The sequence below is a fragment of the Delphinapterus leucas genome, chromosome 1, assembly GCF_059928025.1.
Source record: "Delphinapterus leucas isolate spDelLeu-1000000601 "Yukka" chromosome 1, BTC_Dleu_Yukka2, whole genome shotgun sequence".
Taxonomy (NCBI): domain Eukaryota; kingdom Metazoa; phylum Chordata; class Mammalia; order Artiodactyla; family Monodontidae; genus Delphinapterus; species Delphinapterus leucas.
In genome coordinates, this window is record NC_143129.1 from 55,338,027 (window position 1) to 55,355,415 (window position 17,389).

General features: G+C 61.1%; 1 protein-coding gene across 1 annotated transcript in view; it reads right to left on the bottom strand.

Moving 5' to 3' along the window:
- Positions 1-3,097: 3,097 nt before the first annotated feature.
- The window catches only part of KIAA1614 (KIAA1614 ortholog), a 44,665-nt gene continuing 30,373 nt past the window's right edge, over positions 3,098-17,389 (bottom strand). The window contains exons 9-10 of the mRNA XM_022556554.3: positions 16,744-16,928; positions 3,098-4,379 (exon numbers count right to left, since the gene is read on the bottom strand). Coding sequence (XP_022412262.2) covers positions 4,186-4,379; positions 16,744-16,928 — 379 coding nt within the window. The 3' untranslated portion in view covers positions 3,098-4,185. The remainder of the gene's footprint in view (positions 4,380-16,743; positions 16,929-17,389) is intronic.

The window sequence follows — 17,389 nt, forward strand, 5'->3', positions numbered from 1 at the left end:
CCTAGTTCGTAACACGGAGATAAGTAGTCCCTCCCTCGCAACGTCGCCGTAAGCATTCAGGATTGTGACCATTTTGTCCCCAGCAGAGCTCTGGAATACTTGAGCAGGCAGAGCAGGGTGGGAGACGGCACAGCACCTGCGCGTCCCTGAATTCCCAGGTTCACCTTGATTTCCAGAATTCGAGCGGTGCCTGCTGTTCCTCCACGCGACAGCCCTCGGGGCACTGCGCGCACTAGGTCCCCATTACTGCACCCCGCCACGCGTGCCCGCCCCTGCGTCGCCTCGCTGCCCCTCCCGCCGGCTCCAGCTCGTCCCCCGTGCCGCGCTCGGCGCGCCGCCACCACCGCCTTCTTAGAGCCGGGCGCGCGCTCCGTGCAACTCCAGGCTGCCCTCTCTCCCCCGCCCCGCCCCCAACGGTGCGTTCCTCGAGGCTAAACGGAGGGTCGTCTTCCTCCCGGCCCCGGGCGCCGAGCCAAGCGTCCTGCGTGTGCGGGGTGAGGGGCGTGTAAAACCCCCAACAACCCGGCCCCGTCAAACTCCAGGCTCCAACCCTCCTGCGGCTGTGAGCGCGCCTGCGCCCGGCTGGACGTCCCCAACGGGGCAGCGTCCGGGCGCATCCCTGGCCCCGCCGAGACGAGCGGCCGGAGGCGCGGAGACGCAGACCGAGGCTGGCGGCCTGGAGCGCAGACCCGCCCCAGCCTCCTGCCGGCGCGGCAGGGGCCTCCGGGTCAGCGGAGGGGCGGGGAGGGTGCGGCCGGCGCAGAGCCCCACCCGGCCGACCCGACTTGCCCGCGACACCCGAGGAACAAAGTAGCCTCGCGGGGAGGGCGCGGTGGGCGCCGGGCAGTATAGCCCGCACAGTCGCCCCCTGGTCGCTGTCCCGCGACACACCTCGGTCCCCACGCCGGGGGCACCCGGCCGCACCCTGCCAAGGAGACGCGCTCTCGCCTCCCACCTGCCCCTCCGCCACCGAGAAGAGGCGCTCCTGAAAACAAACAAACAAACAAAAAACAGAAAACCAATCAGCGTCGGGGCGCCCTGGCCTCCCAGGCCTGCCTGGCGAGCACCGGGCCCGCGGTTTCGGCTGGAGGCTTCGGAACTTGCCATCCCACCCCACCCCGCTCCCGTCATCCTAAGGATTTGACGTCACGCCTGAGGTTAAAGTTGGTGCCACTTTCTGTACCGTGTTGTTGCAGTGTCAGGTGCCTACCTGTGCGAAGCGAGGTCTGGACACTTAGCGTACCATTACACTGCCACCGGAGGGGCAAAGAGCCGACTCGGGAGAAGTCCTTACCTTTGCACATGCTGTTTATTTTCCGTGTCTGAGCGTCCTTTCCCTTACCTTCCTGTGAGTTCCTCCTCGTTTTACAAAACCCAGCGTGGACGCACTTCCTCCCACTGCGTAAGCCTGCCTTCCCCCGCCCCACCACGTCTCCCGCCCCGCCCCTCTCCGCTAACCACTGATCCCTCTCAGGCTCTCCACCGGGGCTAACCAGGTGCTTCCTCTCACTGCCCCACCAGGCCAGGTGGGAATGCTTGATCTGCCCCTAGCCTCTGGCCTGGTAAGGTAGAGCCCGTCTTTCTCATCTCTCTGAGCTCCTGCCTGGCATGTGGCCTGGCGCCTAGTTAACACGAGGCTCTAAGTAAGAGCGTTCTGATGGTCCTGTGGGAGGCGCGGATGACGCAGGGCTGGACATAGCTTTCTAGGTCAGTAGTTCCCCAGGCAGAGCAGATGGGGAAGGTCACACAGGAGGCTGGAGAACCCAAAGCCCCCTCCCACCCGCACAAGTCGGGGCCCAGCATCTTACCCCAGGAAGGAGGGCCTTCTGCCTCTGTGGAATTAGAGCAAGGAAGGTCTGCTTCACACACAGCTCAGAGTGCCTCCCTCCCTCCCCCCCATCCAGCCTTTTCTGGCATGGGGGGAGCGAGCTGCATCCAGCCTTTGCTGGCATGGGGGGAGCGAGCTGCAGTAGGAAGAGTGGGCGCTGAGTCAGAGTGCGGGTCTGAATGGCCTCCACTGCTGCTAAACTTGGTTCTCCATCTGTGTAAATGTAGACAATAAATGGGACATCCCAGGCTGGACTATTTTAAGGACAAAATAAGATGTGTCAAGAGCCTGACCCCCCCACCTGGGATGTAACAGATGCAGCTGCTCAGTACCCCCTAGAGACCTTTCCCTGCCCAGTCCCAGCCCTAGCACCCCGCCCCCGCTTCCATTTCTTCTCAGCTGAGGCAGGGTATCGGTATCGTCATCCTCACCAGACAGAGAAAACAGAGGTGACTTTTGCCCCAGAAGCATTTTTCAACATGAAATTTCCCCAAAGTTTTATGACCACAAGCTGGGGTACGGGAGCCACTAGGGTTTCCCCACTCCTGTAGTTTCTGCTGTGGGACTATTTCTATGCTTTGGGGCCCCAGGCTGCTCTCTGAGGTGTCCCAGCACCCTCTTCACATCCTGAAGGCCCAAGCACTTGTTCCATTGGTCCCCCTGCTCACCTGCCAGAGCCTCCCCAACCCCCCTTCATCCCATCCCAGGCCAGCCCAGCCTCCCCGTCCTGCAGTGCTGGGGGGCTCTGGGAGCCATAGTTTCCCCCTACCCTCCAGGGACAGTAAAGAGGGGTTTTAACTGGCTCCTGCTGATAAGGCCCTAGGAGGGGAGAACACTCACTGCACACGCACTCCACAGGATTGCCTGACCCCTTCCCCCATCCTCTTTCTCTCAGGCCACGTGTCCCCTTCAGCGACCTTGCCTGCTGAGAGGTGCAGCAACACTCACTCTAACCTGATTCTGCTGTGCTTTCAGCACAGCCTGCACCCAGCCAGTTGTAAAGCAGCCCTGGGCTGCCCACTCCACGCCCCCCCCATCCCCACTGCTCCTGTCCGAGGCCCCTTAGCTCCATTCTGTCTCCTGCTCCGAAATGCACCTTGCCCGAGGCTCCTCCACCAGCCAAAGGATGGTCTCTGCAGGCTTCCGCCTCAACCCTGGCGTCACCCCAACCCCAGGGGCCTCCCCAGCCCTCCCCCTCTGGCATGCCAACACTGCTCACTGCTGTGCTTGTTTCCTCCCTCCCCTCCCCTCCCCCTCCTCCCCTCCCCCTCCTCCACCCCAGGCCCCTGCCAGGCTAGTGAAGGTCAAGTGAGCATCCAGCCCAGAATTTAGCAATTCAGAGTAGGATAAGTTTCAGCGTTGTTCTTTAATAATTTAAGACTGACACACAGCCACCTACTCCCAGAGAGTCCCAACCCTTTGGGCAGTGGACGCACCCAGGCAGGACAGCCCATCCCGCTGCTCGTGCCCTGCCATCTCCCTGCCAGCGGCCCACCTACAGCTGCCCTCAGGGAGTCTGGGCAGAGAGCTTGTGGCTGGGGACAGCTTGGCACCAGCTGCAGCCCGTGTCCAAGGTCACAGGAGAAGGAAGACAGAGGTCCTCATGGCCAGGCTGTGGTGGGGGGCAGGGCTGGTCTGGCCGGTCCCACTGGCCACAGCTGCACTTCCCTGAAATTGGTCTCGGTTTCATTTTGTTCCTTCAACCTTATATCACAAAGGTTTCCCAGAACGTCCTAATATTCTGACTACCAGATAACATCTCCCAGATGTTCTCCCACCAGACCACACGTGCTAATTTTGGGTTTGGAATATATGGTCAATGGCTGTAAGGCTGTTATTCCAGGACACTTTGTCCATTTCTGGAAAAAAAGCAAAGGTGTCGAATGGGAGCTGGGAGAAATGAGACTGAAAAAGGCGGGCTCAAGGCCAATATGGCCAAGTACTTTCTTTGGCTCTGGAGTGGGAGGGGCTGGGGGAGCCCTTGACAGTGTGGGATGGGACCTGGGGGTAAGGCGGTGCTCAGGGACCAACCGAAGGACGCACTGAATCTCTCCCCTCCCCCTGCCAACAAAGGTGCAGGAAGATGTTGACAACACCTCAGGCCTGGTCAGGGCGGAAGACCCATATCTTTTCCCTGGTTCTGCATAAATTAACATCCTCAGACAAAATACACAAACAGGCTCCTTCCCTCTGCTAAAGTGGTCAGTCACAGAAGCCCTGCCAAGGCCCAAGGGGTTACGTGCCACCATGTTCATTTTCAGTAGACAAAGCAGCTTTATGTAGTGCATTCCCAGCCACCCCCTGGGGTGGTTCAGAGTTTCCAAGGGGGTGACGGTGAGGGCAAAGGCACCTCTGGGTCACCGTGGGACAGGCCTCTGCCTCAGCACACGGATCGACAAGCTCTCCGCGTGGGCCAGGAGCTCCCTAATGTGAGCCAAGCCCAGCCCTGCAACCTTGGCCCCGTTCACCTCGAGGATCTCATCCCCCACTCCCAGCAGCCCCGAGTACAGCTTGGCCGTGCTCTCATCAGCCATCTCCTGCACGTAGAGCCCTGCAAAGGAAAACAGGAGAACTAACACAGGAAATCCAAATCAAAGACATGCAGCTCTGTGGAAGGCTCAGGTGGATGCTGTTTGGGGTGGAGGGGAGGCAGGTGCTCATACAGGGCACTACACACACACACACACACACACACACGCACACACGCACACGCACACACACACACACGCACACACACTCTCCCTCATTATTCCACTTCACACTGCAACTGGCCTTATAAATAGATACAGTGTACCCACCTCCATGGTATAACTTCATTTCTCTGTCTCCTCTTTTAAAATCCTCCTAATACAAATAATGCTTTAAGCTGTTATTATTCATGTATACCCCAGTGTGAATGAGCTAATCTTATCTTTTTCTGGGATCAGCTTTGATTGTAAAATAGGGAGGAAAATGTTGAAGAATTGAAACAAAGACCTACTACATGCCTGGCACCCTGCTAGGTGGGATTCACAAATAAGACCCAGCTGCTGCCCTCAAGTAGCTGGGGGTGGATGGTATCACTGGAGTCGCGAACGTGGCTGAGGTCAAATCCAAACCTGGTTTGCTTCCCAGGATTGTCTGGGACTAGCCCTGGCCTCAGTCTTCCTCGGATACGACTCCTTACTTAGGATTCAGAGGCTTCTGGGCAAAAGCCCAGGAAACATAGAAATTCTGGCCCCGTGTTTAAAGTCATCGTGGCTCACTTTTCCCTTCTTCACACATACTTTCTCCCCTCAGTGACTCCAAGAGGCCCCACCTGGCTGGGACCATTCCCTGGGTCTCTAAGGTAGGGTGAGCCTGGGAAGAACCTGCTTCTCCTTTCCTGGGGTTCAATTCGAGGAACTCAGTGGAGAAGGCTCTGGAAGGTTCTGGAAGCCTGGAGCTGGGCTGGGCTCCCTCGCTACACAGTGCAGGATGGTCCAGCTGAGGGAGCCCCTCTTGCCTCAGCTTCTGCTGGAAACCTTTCAAACTGTCCATCAGCTGCTTCCACCTCACAGTAAGGGAGCTCAGGCCCCTCCAGGGAAAGCTGGGTGCCCCTCCACCCGGACGCACTGACAGTAAGGGAGCTCAGGCCCTTGCAGGGAAAGCTGGGAGCCCCTCCACCCGGACGCACTGACAGTAAGGGAGCTCAGGCCCCTCCAGGGAAAGCTGGGTGCCCCTCCACCCGGACGCACTGACAGTAAGGGAGCACAGGCCCCTCCAGGGAAGGCTGGGTGCCCCTCCACCCGGACGCACTGACAGTAAGGGAGCTCAGGCCCTTGCAGGGAAAGCTGGGTGCCCCTCCACCCGGACGCACTGACAGTAAGGGAGCACAGGCCCCTCCAGGGAAAGCTGGGTGCCCCTCCATCCGGACGCACTGACAGTAAGGGAGCACAGGCCCCTCCAGGGAAAGCTGGGTGCCCCTCCACCCGGACGCACTGACAGTAAGGGAGCACAGGCCCTTGCAGGGAAAGCTGGGTGCCCCTCCACCGGGACGCACTGATAGTAAGGGAGCACAGGCCCCTCCAGGGAAAGCTGGGTGTCCCCTCCACCCGGACGCACTGACAGTAAGGGAGCACAGGCCCTTCCAGGGAAAGCTGGGTGCCCCTCCACCCGGACACACTGACAGTAAGGGAGCTCAGGCCTTTCCAGGGAAAGCTGGGTGCCCCCTCCACCCGGACGCACTGACAGTAAGGGAGCACAGGCCCCTCCAGGGAAAGCTGGGTGCCCCTCCACCCGGACGCACTGACAGTAAGGGAGCACAGGCCCCTCCAGGGAAAGCTGGGTGCCCCTCCACCCGGACGCACTGACAGTAAGGGAGCTCAGGCCCTTGCAGGGAAAGCTGGGAGCCCCTCCACCCGGACGCACTGACAGTAAGGGAGCTCAGGCCCCTCCAGGGAAAGCTGGGTGCCCCTCCACCCGGACGCACTGACAGTAAGGGAGCACAGGCCCCTCCAGGGAAGGCTGGGTGCCCCTCCACCCGGACGCACTGACAGTAAGGGAGCTCAGGCCCTTGCAGGGAAAGCTGGGTGCCCCTCCACCCGGACGCACTGACAGTAAGGGAGCTCAGGCCCTTGCAGGGAAAGCTGGGAGCCCCTCCACCCGGACGCACTGACAGTAAGGGAGCTCAGGCCCCTCCAGGGAAAGCTGGGTGCCCCTCCACCCGGACGCACTGACAGTAAGGGAGCACAGGCCCCTCCAGGGAAGGCTGGGTGCCCCTCCACCCGGACGCACTGACAGTAAGGGAGCTCAGGCCCTTGCAGGGAAAGCTGGGTGCCCCTCCACCCGGACGCACTGACAGTAAGGGAGCACAGGCCCCTCCAGGGAAAGCTGGGTGCCCCTCCATCCGGACGCACTGACAGTAAGGGAGCACAGGCCCCTCCAGGGAAAGCTGGGTGCCCCTCCACCCGGACGCACTGACAGTAAGGGAGCACAGGCCCTTGCAGGGAAAGCTGGGTGCCCCTCCACCGGGACGCACTGATAGTAAGGGAGCACAGGCCCCTCCAGGGAAAGCTGGGTGTCCCCTCCACCCGGACGCACTGACAGTAAGGGAGCACAGGCCCTTCCAGGGAAAGCTGGGTGCCCCTCCACCCGGACACACTGACAGTAAGGGAGCTCAGGCCTTTCCAGGGAAAGCTGGGTGCCCCCTCCACCCGGACGCACTGACAGTAAGGGAGCACAGGCCCCTCCAGGGAAAGCTGGGTGCCCCTCCACCCGGACGCACTGACAGTAAGGGAGCACAGGCCCCTCCAGGGAAAGCTGGGTGCCCCTCCACCCGGACGCACTGACAGTAAGGGAGCTCAGGCCCTTGCAGGGAAAGCTGGGAGCCCCTCCACCCGGACGCACTGACAGTAAGGGAGCTCAGGCCCCTCCAGGGAAAGCTGGGTGCCCCTCCACCCGGACGCACTGACAGTAAGGGAGCACAGGCCCCTCCAGGGAAGGCTGGGTGCCCCTCCACCCGGACGCACTGACAGTAAGGGAGCTCAGGCCCTTGCAGGGAAAGCTGGGTGCCCCTCCACCCGGACGCACTGACAGTAAGGGAGCACAGGCCCTTGCAGGGAAAGCTGGGTGCCCCTCCACCCGGACGCACTGACAGTAAGGGAGCACAGGCCCTTGCAGGGAAAGCTGGGTGCCCCTCCACCCGGACGCACTGACAGTAAGGGAGCACAGGCCCCTCCAGGGAAACCTGGGTGCCCCTCCACCCGGACGCACTGACAGTAAGGGAGCTCAGGCCCCTCCAGGGAAAGCTGGGTGCCCCTCCACCCGGACGCACTGACAGTAAGGGAGCCAGGCCCCTCCAGGGAAAGCTGGGTGCCCCTCCACCCGGACGCACTGACAGTAAGCGAGCACAGGCCCCTCCAGGGAAAGCTGGGTGCCCCTCCACCTGGACACACTGACAGTAAGGGAGCTCAGGCCCCTCCAGGGAAAGCTGGGTGCCCCTCCACCCGGACGCACTGACAGTAAGGGAGCACAGGCCCTTCCAGGGAAAGCTGGGTGCCCCTCCACCCGGACGCACTGACAGTAAGGGAGCACAGGCCCCTCCAGGGAAAGCTGGGTGCCCCTCCACCCAGACGCACTGACAGTAAGGGAGCACAGGCCCCTGCAGGGAAAGCTGGGTGCCCCTCCACCCGGACGCACTGACAGTAAGGGAGCACAGGCCCTTGCAGGGAAAGCTGGGTGCCCCTCCACCCGGACGCACTGACAGTAAGGGAGCACAAGCCCTTGCAGGGAAAGCTGGGTGCCCCTCCACCCGGACGCACTGACAGTAAGGGAGCACAGGCCCTTGCAGGGAAAGCTGGGTGCCCCTCCACCCGGACGCACTGACAGTAAGGGAGCACAGGCCCTTGCAGGGAAAGCTGGGTGCCCCTCCACCCGGACGCACTGACAGTAACGGAGCACAGGCCCTTGCAGGGAAAGCTGGGTGCCCCTCCACCCGGACGCACTGACAGTAAGGGAGCACAGGCCCTTGCAGGGAAAGCTGGGTGCCCCTCCACCCGGACGCACTGACAGTAAGGGAGCACAGGCCCTTGCAGGGAAAGCTGGGTGCCCCTCCACCCGGACGCACTGACAGTAAGGGAGCACAGGCCCTTGCAGGGAAAGCTGGGTGCCCCCTCCACCCGGACGCACTGACAGTAAGGGAGCACAGGCCCTTGCAGGGAAAGCTGGGTGCCCCTCCACCCGGACGCACTGACAGTAAGGGAGCACAGGCCCTTGCAGGGAAAGCTGGGTGCCCCTCCACCCGGACGCACTGACAGTAAGGGAGCACAGGCCCTTGCAGGGAAAGCTGGGTGCCCCCTCCACCCGGACGCACTGACAGTAAGGGAGCACAGGCCCTTGCAGGGAAAGCTGGGTGCCCCCTCCACCCGGACGCACTGACAGTAAGGGAGCACAGGCCCTTGCAGGGAAAGCTGGGTGCCCCTCCACCCGGACGCACTGACAGTAAGGGAGCTCAGGCCCTTGCAGGGAAAGCTGGGTGCCCCTCCACCCGGACGCACTGACAGTAAGGGAGCACAGGCCCTTCCAGGGAAAGCTGGGTGCCCCTCCACCCGGACGCACTGACAGTAAGGGAGCACAGGCCCTTGCAGGGAAAGCTGGGTGCCCCTCCACCCGGACGCACTGACAGTAAGGGAGCTCAGGCCCCTCCAGGGAAAGCTGGGTGCCCCTCCACCCGGACGCACTGACAGTAAGGGAGCACAGGCCCTTCCAGGGAAAGCTGGGTGCCCCTCCACCCGGACGCACTGACAGTAAGCGAGCACAGGCCCCTCCAGGGAAAGCTGGGTGCCCCTCCACCCGGACGCACTGACAGTAAGCGAGCACAGGCCCCTCCAGGGAAAGCTGGGTGCCCCCTCCACCCGGACGCACTGACAGTAAGGGAGCACAGGCCCTTGCAGGGAAAGCTGGGTGCCCCTCCACCCGGACGCACTGACAGTAAGCGAGCACAGGCCCTTGCAGGGAAAGCTGGGTGCCCCTCCACCCGGACGCACTGACAGTAAGGGAGCTCAGGCCCCTCCAGGGAAAGCTGGGTGCCCCTCCACCCGGACGCACTGACAGTAAGCGAGCACAGGCCCTTGCAGGGAAAGTTGGGTGCCCCTCCACCCGGACGCACTGACAGTAAGCGAGCACAGGCCCTTGCAGGGAAAGCTGGGTGCCCCTCCACCCGGACGCACTGACAGTAAGGGAGCACAGGCCCTTGCAGGGAAAGCTGGGTGCCCCTCCACCCGGACGCACTGACAGTAACGGAGCACAGGCCCTTGCAGGGAAAGCTGGGTGCCCCTCCACCCGGACGCACTGACAGTAAGCGAGCACAGGCCCTTCCAGGGAAAGCTGGGTACCCCCTCCACCCGGACGCACTGACAGTAAGCGAGCACAGGCCCTTGCAGGGAAAGCTGGGTGCCCCTCCACCCGGACGCACTGACAGTAAGGGAGCACAGGCCCCTCCAGGGAAAGCTGGGTGCCCCTCCATCCGGACGCACTGACAGTAAGGGAGCACAGGCCCCTCCAGGGAAAGCTGGGTGCCCCTCCACCCGGACGCACTGACAGTAAGGGAGCACAGGCCCTTGCAGGGAAAGCTGGGTGCCCCTCCACCGGGACGCACTGATAGTAAGGGAGCACAGGCCCCTCCAGGGAAAGCTGGGTGTCCCCTCCACCCGGACGCACTGACAGTAAGGGAGCACAGGCCCTTCCAGGGAAAGCTGGGTGCCCCTCCACCCGGACACACTGACAGTAAGGGAGCTCAGGCCTTTCCAGGGAAAGCTGGGTGCCCCCTCCACCCGGACGCACTGACAGTAAGGGAGCACAGGCCCCTCCAGGGAAAGCTGGGTGCCCCTCCACCCGGACGCACTGACAGTAAGGGAGCACAGGCCCCTCCAGGGAAAGCTGGGTGCCCCTCCACCCGGACGCACTGACAGTAAGGGAGCTCAGGCCCCTCCAGGGAAAGCTGGGTGCCCCTCCACCCGGACGCACTGACAGTAAGAGAGCACAGGCCCCTCCAGGGAAGGCTGGGTGCCCCTCCACCCGGACGCACTGACAGTAAGGGAGCTCAGGCCCTTGCAGGGAAAGCTGGGTGCCCCTCCACCCGGACGCACTGACAGTAAGGGAGCACAGGCCCTTGCAGGGAAAGCTGGGTGCCCCTCCACCCGGACGCACTGACAGTAAGGGAGCACAGGCCCCTCCAGGGAAACCTGGGTGCCCCTCCACCCGGACGCACTGACAGTAAGGGAGCTCAGGCCCCTCCAGGGAAAGCTGGGTGCCCCTCCACCCGGACGCACTGACAGTAAGGGAGCTCAGGCCCCTCCAGGGAAAGCTGGGTGCCCCTCCACCCGGACGCACTGACAGTAAGCGAGCACAGGCCCCTCCAGGGAAAGCTGGGTGCCCCTCCACCCGTACACACTGACAGTAAGGGAGCTCAGGCCCCTCCAGGGAAAGCTGGGTGCCCCTCCACCCGGACGCACTGACAGTAAGGGAGCACAGGCCCTTCCAGGGAAAGCTGGGTGCCCCTCCACCCGGACGCACTGACAGTAAGGGAGCACAGGCCCCTCCAGGGAAAGCTGGGTGCCCCTCCACCCAGACGCAGTGACAGTAAGGGAGCACAGGCCCCTGCAGGGAAAGCTGGGTGCCCCTCCACCCGGACGCACTGACAGTAAGGGAGCACAGGCCCTTGCAGGGAAAGCTGGGTGCCCCTCCACCCGGACGCACTGACAGTAAGGGAGCACAGGCCCTTGCAGGGAAAGCTGGGTGCCCCTCCACCCGGACGCACTGACAGTAAGGGAGCACAGGCCCTTGCAGGGAAAGCTGGGTGCCCCTCCACCCGGACGCACTGACAGTAAGGGAGCACAGGCCCTTGCAGGGAAAGCTGGGTGCCCCCTCCACCCGGACGCACTGACAGTAACGGAGCACAGGCCCTTGCAGGGAAAGCTGGGTGCCCCTCCACCCGGACGCACTGACAGTAAGGGAGCACAGGCCCTTGCAGGGAAAGCTGGGTGCCCCTCCACCCGGACGCACTGACAGTAAGCGAGCACAGGCCCTTGCAGGGAAAGCTGGGTGCCCCTCCACCCGGACGCACTGACAGTAAGGGAGCACAGGCCCTTGCAGGGAAAGCTGGGTGCCCCCTCCACCCGGACGCACTGACAGTAAGGGAGCACAGGCCCTTGCAGGGAAAGCTGGGTGCCCCTCCACCCGGACGCACTGACAGTAAGGGAGCACAGGCCCTTGCAGGGAAAGCTGGGTGCCCCCTCCACCCGGACGCACTGACAGTAAGGGAGCTCAGGCCCTTGCAGGGAAAGCTGGGTGCCCCTCCACCCGGACGCACTGACAGTAAGGGAGCACAGGCCCTTGCAGGGAAAGCTGGGTGCCCCCTCCACCCGGACGCACTGACAGTAAGGGAGCACAGGCCCTTGCAGGGAAAGCTGGGTGCCCCTCCACCCGGACGCACTGACAGTAAGGGAGCTCAGGCCCTTGCAGGGAAAGCTGGGTGCCCCTCCACCCGGACGCACTGACAGTAAGGGAGCTCAGGCCCTTCCAGGGAAAGCTGGGTGCCCCTCCACCCGGACGCACTGACAGTAAGGGAGCACAGGCCCCTGCAGGGAAAGCTGGGTGCCCCTCGACCCGGACGCACTGACAGTAAGGGAGCTCAGGCCCCTCCAGGGAAAGCTGGGTGCCCCTCCACCCGGACGCACTGACAGTAAGGGAGCACAGGCCCTTGCAGGGAAAGCTGGGTGCCCCTCCACCCGGACGCACTGACAGTAAGCGAGCACAGGCCCCTCCAGGGAAAGCTGGGTGCCCCTCCACCCGGACGCACTGACAGTAAGCGAGCACAGGCCCCTCCAGGGAAAGCTGGGTGCCCCCTCCACCCGGACGCACTGACAGTAAGGGAGCACAGGCCCTTGCAGGGAAAGCTGGGTGCCCCTCCACCCGGACGCACTGACAGTAAGCGAGCACAGGCCCTTGCAGGGAAAGCTGGGTGCCCCTCCACCCGGACGCACTGACAGTAAGGGAGCTCAGGCCCCTCCAGGGAAAGCTGGGTGCCCCTCCACCCGGACGCACTGACAGTAAGCGAGCACAGGCCCTTGCAGGGAAAGTTGGGTGCCCCTCCACCCGGACGCACTGACAGTAAGCGAGCACAGGCCCTTGCAGGGAAAGCTGGGTGCCCCTCCACCCGGACGCACTGACAGTAAGGGAGCACAGGCCCTTGCAGGGAAAGCTGGGTGCCCCTCCACCCGGACGCACTGACAGTAAAGGAGCACAGGCCCTTCCAGGGAAAGCTGGGTGCCCCTCCACCCGGACGCACTGACAGTAAGCGAGCACAGGCCCTTCCAGGGAAAGCTGGGTACCCCCTTCACCCGGACGCACTGACAGTAAGCGAGCACAGGCCCTTGCAGGGAAAGCTGGGTGCCCCCTCCACCCGGACGCACTGACAGTAAGGGAGCACAGGCCCTTGCAGGGAAAGCTGGGTGCCCCTCCACCCGGACGCACTGACAGTAAGGGAGCACAGGCCCTTCCAGGGAAAGCTGGGTGCCCCTCCACCCGGACGCACTGACAGTAAGGGAGCACAGGCCCTTGCAGGGAAAGCTGGGTGCCCCTCCACCCGGACGCACTGACAGTAAGGGAGCACAGGCCCTTGCAGGGAAAGCTGGGTGCCCCTCGACCCGGACGCACTGACAGTAAGGGAGCTCAGGCCCCTCCAGGGAAAGCTGGGTGCCCCTCCACCCGGACGCACTGACAGTAAGGGAGCTCAGGCCCCTCCAGGGAAAGCTGGGTGCCCCTCCACCCGGACGCACTGAGTGAGCACAGGTGTGCAGAGCTCAGGCCCTTCCACAGGAGGACTGCAGGGTGGGGGCCCTATGCTGCGACAGCCCCTGCAGGACTCACTCAGGTTAGCGTTGCCTTAAGCACCCTCGCTGCTCCCCAGCCTGGACTTGGCCGGTTGATTAGCAACATTAAGGCAGCTGCCCAGCCCCGACTCCCTGCTTCCTCTTCCTAAAATCAGCTTCCTTAGGAGGGACTGAAAGAGCATCTCGTCTGGTCCCCCAGCCTCCAGCTGGAAGCCTTGTAAGATGTCTTGGACGAGTGGAAGGTCATCTTCTGGTCCGCTCAGCCCCGCAGGAGCTTATGGCCGCAATAGAAGTCAAGCTTTTCAGAGCCCACCCTCTGAAATTCGGGTTTGAAAGTGCATTGAAACCTCCTCTAAGGCACCTGAAGATTTGCAGCTCTGGCTGTAGCAAATCCGATCTGTTGACATACTCCTTCTCCCTGGTCTGACCTGCGGAACAGCCTCTCAGTGCTTCTTGGCAGAGCTGAGCCTTTCCTGCAAGGCCGGCTCCCTCCTGACAAGGTCTGTCTGCCATCTTGGCTGCACAGGGCTTTTCTCTCAGCCCTTGCCCTATCCTTTCCCTCTTCTTTCTGGGTTCTTTAACAGCTTGTCTGCCCTGTCTGCGTGTTGGTGGCATGGGGAGAGGCAGGTAAGGAGGGCAGGGGTGGAGCTGGCAGAAACGGCTGCTGTACCGCAGAACATGCCAGTCGGGAGTGATGAGAAAACCCAAAAGAACGCAACTGGAGGCCCAGACACTGCTGTCATGCCTGGGGTAGGTTTCACAACTGAAAGTCACGACACAAATATGACAGAAAGACTGCTATCGTAGGCATTTACCGTCTGCTGGAAACGGCCTTTGTTAAGGATGTATGATCTCTGTGTTGTATTCAATTAGAAGCAGAAGGCGAAGCCTGCTGTTCTCACATGGCTGTACAGAATCAGATGTGATAGCCAGCAAGTAACACCAGCATCTTGATGTTTTAGTGAGGAATGCAAACCCGCCCCAGCTCACGGCCCCTCTGAGGCCCAGGAGAAGTGACCCTTGGCTGCTGGAGCATGGCCTGTGGCAAGGAGGCACCAGCACCAGCCATGTTCCATGTGTGAGGGGAGCTCTGCGTGACATCCAGCAGCCAACTGCAGTGGCAGGAGCAGGGCACCAGCTGGGCAGGACAGGGAAGAGCCTATACCAACTAGGTGAGGGGCATCCTGGGGAGCGGGCCCGGCCAGAGCCCAGGAAGCTCTTGGTCATTAGAGACCCCTGCCCATCAGCAGTCTATGACAGGGGATGGGGGGAGGGGGTCCCACTGCCTGCAAAGGGGCCTAAAGGGACTTTTGGGGAGGATGGGGGGCATAGTAGAATGGCCAGTTGGGTATGATCTCACATTAACAGATGACGCAGATCATGTCTGCCCCCGTCTGGAGTTCTACTCCCGCAATACACATTCTTTTTCTGAAGAGGGAGAAGAAGAAATGGGCCAGGCACTTTCCCATATACCTCACTGAATGCTCCTTATGACTCTTCCAGGTAGGGTTTCATTAGCTTCATTTTACAAATTAGAGACCCGAGGCTCAGAGAGGGTAAGTAACCTGCTCAAGGTCACACAGCCAGCGGAGGCGCTGGAGTACAAACCACACTGTCGTCCAGCTATGCCTGCATGCTGCCTCTCTGGGAGAGCCTGTCTCCCTCACCGAAGGAGAGAGGAAGCTGGAGGAACGGGCAGAGTGGCTAACAGGCCGTGGAGCACTTTGCAATGGTCAACATATGCTCACAACGGCCATCTCCCTGTGAGGAGAGACAGGCGCCCTCCTGAGGGCCAGAGTGGGGAGAAACTCATCCTCCCTTCCTCTCGCACTCATGTAAACTCCACCATCAGCCAACAGTCAGAACTACCTTCAAGTCAACCAGACCCCGGCCACTTCTCACCACCTCCACAGCCGCCCCAGTCTAAGCCGCCACCACCATGTCTTCCCTGGACTGTTGAAATAGCCCTAAAACTGGTCTCCCTGGCTCCACCGTCACCCCACTAGGGTCTGTTCTCAACACAGCAGCCAGTGAGCCTGTTAAAGTGTTCAATCAGAGCACGTCAGTCCCTGCTCCAAGCGCCTGGTGGCTCCTGTCTCACTGGCAAGAAAGCCCCTTCTGACCTCAGCTCAGTCTCCCTCCCCCATTTCTGGGCTCAGCTGTCTCCCTACCTTTCTGCCCTCAGCTCAGTCTCTCCCCTTCACCCCTCTGTCCAGCTTGACCTCCTTGCAGTTCCTCCCACAGACCAAGCTCATTCCCAGCCCTCAGGGCCTCGCACTGGCTGTTCCCTCTGCCTGGAACGCTCTTCCCCAGACACCACATCGCCCACCCTCACTTCACTCCACTGTCTGTCTGCTCAGGGGTCTCTTCTCAGAAAAGCTGCCCCACCGGTACTCCCATACTCACTGCCCTTGGGCCTTATCCTGCTTTATTTGTGTTTGTTTCTTAGTACTCTTCGCCATCTGACATACATGTAACACATTATATGTATATATAAAATATATAAATAAATATAAATAAACATGTGTGTATATATATATATATATATTTGTAGATACAGTCTAGCTCCCTCATGAGAACGTGCACTCCTGAGGATGAGGGTTTTGTCTGTTCCATTCACTGCTCTATCCCCAGTATCTACAACCACCTAGTAGGTGCTCACGTATATTGTTGAAAAAGGACTGATGGAACATACGCAAGAACTCGCTGTGTTCTGCAAGTCTGGCAGCAGGCAGATTTCAGCCAGCTAAATCATCTTGACCTAGGAGATCAAAGCAGAGGACTAAACCCTCGACGGCACAGCCCAGCCAGGGCAGCTTTGCGCGTGTCTTTCTGTGTCTGTCTCTCCCTTTCTTCCTTCTCACTCTCCTCTCCTTCCCACTCCTGCATGTCTGTCTTCCTTCCTTCCTCATCTCAACTGAGAAATGTATGTCAAGGTCCCTTGCCCTGTGATGGATTCTGACCCACAGACCTTAGGGAAAGGCCTGGGGAAGTCATTTTGCCCTGAAAGATTCATGGGGCAGGGCTGAGAACTGGCCAGAGTGCAGAAGGATGTTCAGAGCCCCTCCCTGATCCTGCCAGTAATGAATCAAGACCTAGCAGGCCGCCCAGCCAGGGCCCTGGAGCCAGGATACATGTGAACATACCCGGCAGGGGCCAGCCCTGAGGGAGGGGCCTGGATGCACAGACAGGCAGGCACGGTCCACGGTCCACGTGCCCAGACATACTCCACAGCTAACGGAAGGGAACCAGTTAAACACACCAGCCACATCCAAGGGATCCAGAGAACCAGCCAGCAAAAACAACCTCCCTCAGGCTCTCCAGTGAAAAGGTGGCATTAAGATTCTGATTTCAAGATGGACAGAGGGACAGTGGAGCAAGCCTGCCATCTCTACCCCCTTGAGGGGAGAATTCCAGTCCTTTCTCTGAGAGGCTCTCTGAGTCCAGAGCTCATTCATTGTTCAGCCAAAGACAGGAAACGGAAACAACCACAGCCAGAAGGCACTGCAGTGGTTTGCCAAGGCCCTAGGGCTGTGGAGCCAGAAAAGGGAGGTGGGGGCCTACCTGAGTCCCGGCGTCCATTCCCAGAGGCCACACAGAAGCCGAAAGTGCCCTCCGGGGAGCGCTGTAGCTGCAGCTGGCTCGTGCCGTCCGGGAACACCTCCACCATGCGGCCCACGGCGCGAGCCAGGCCCGGGGCACTCACGTCCTCCACGCTGAGGGAGGGCCGGGGCGGCGCCTTGGCTGGCCTGTGAGGGGCCGGAGGCGAGTGAGGGCAAAGAGAGCCAGCACTGGGGCCCAGCCCCTCCCTGGCTGAAAGACGGTGGATGCCACGAGCCAGGGCTGAGCCTGGCGGGTTCTCACAGCCGTCTGAGGCTCCGCAGAGCCCACTGCAGACCCAGAAGCCCCTCCCCCAAGAGCAGTGGTTGTTAACCTTTTTAGGTGCAGAGATCTCTCTTGAGAATCTGCTGAAAGCTTTAATTTTACATAAAACTTCCAGGAGTTAATGGACCCCCTGAAGTTCTTCCATGGAGCCCCGGGTAAGAGCAGCTAGCCTAGCAGGTCTCATCAGAGAGGGTGGATTTCTCTAGGCAGGGTCACAGGGCGAGGGCCTCTTTGGGGGCCATGTCTCTGGATCTTCAGTAAGATCTTTAGCTGGGCTAAGGAAGCTCCCTGAACATTCTGATTTCAAAATGTAGAGGGACGGAGG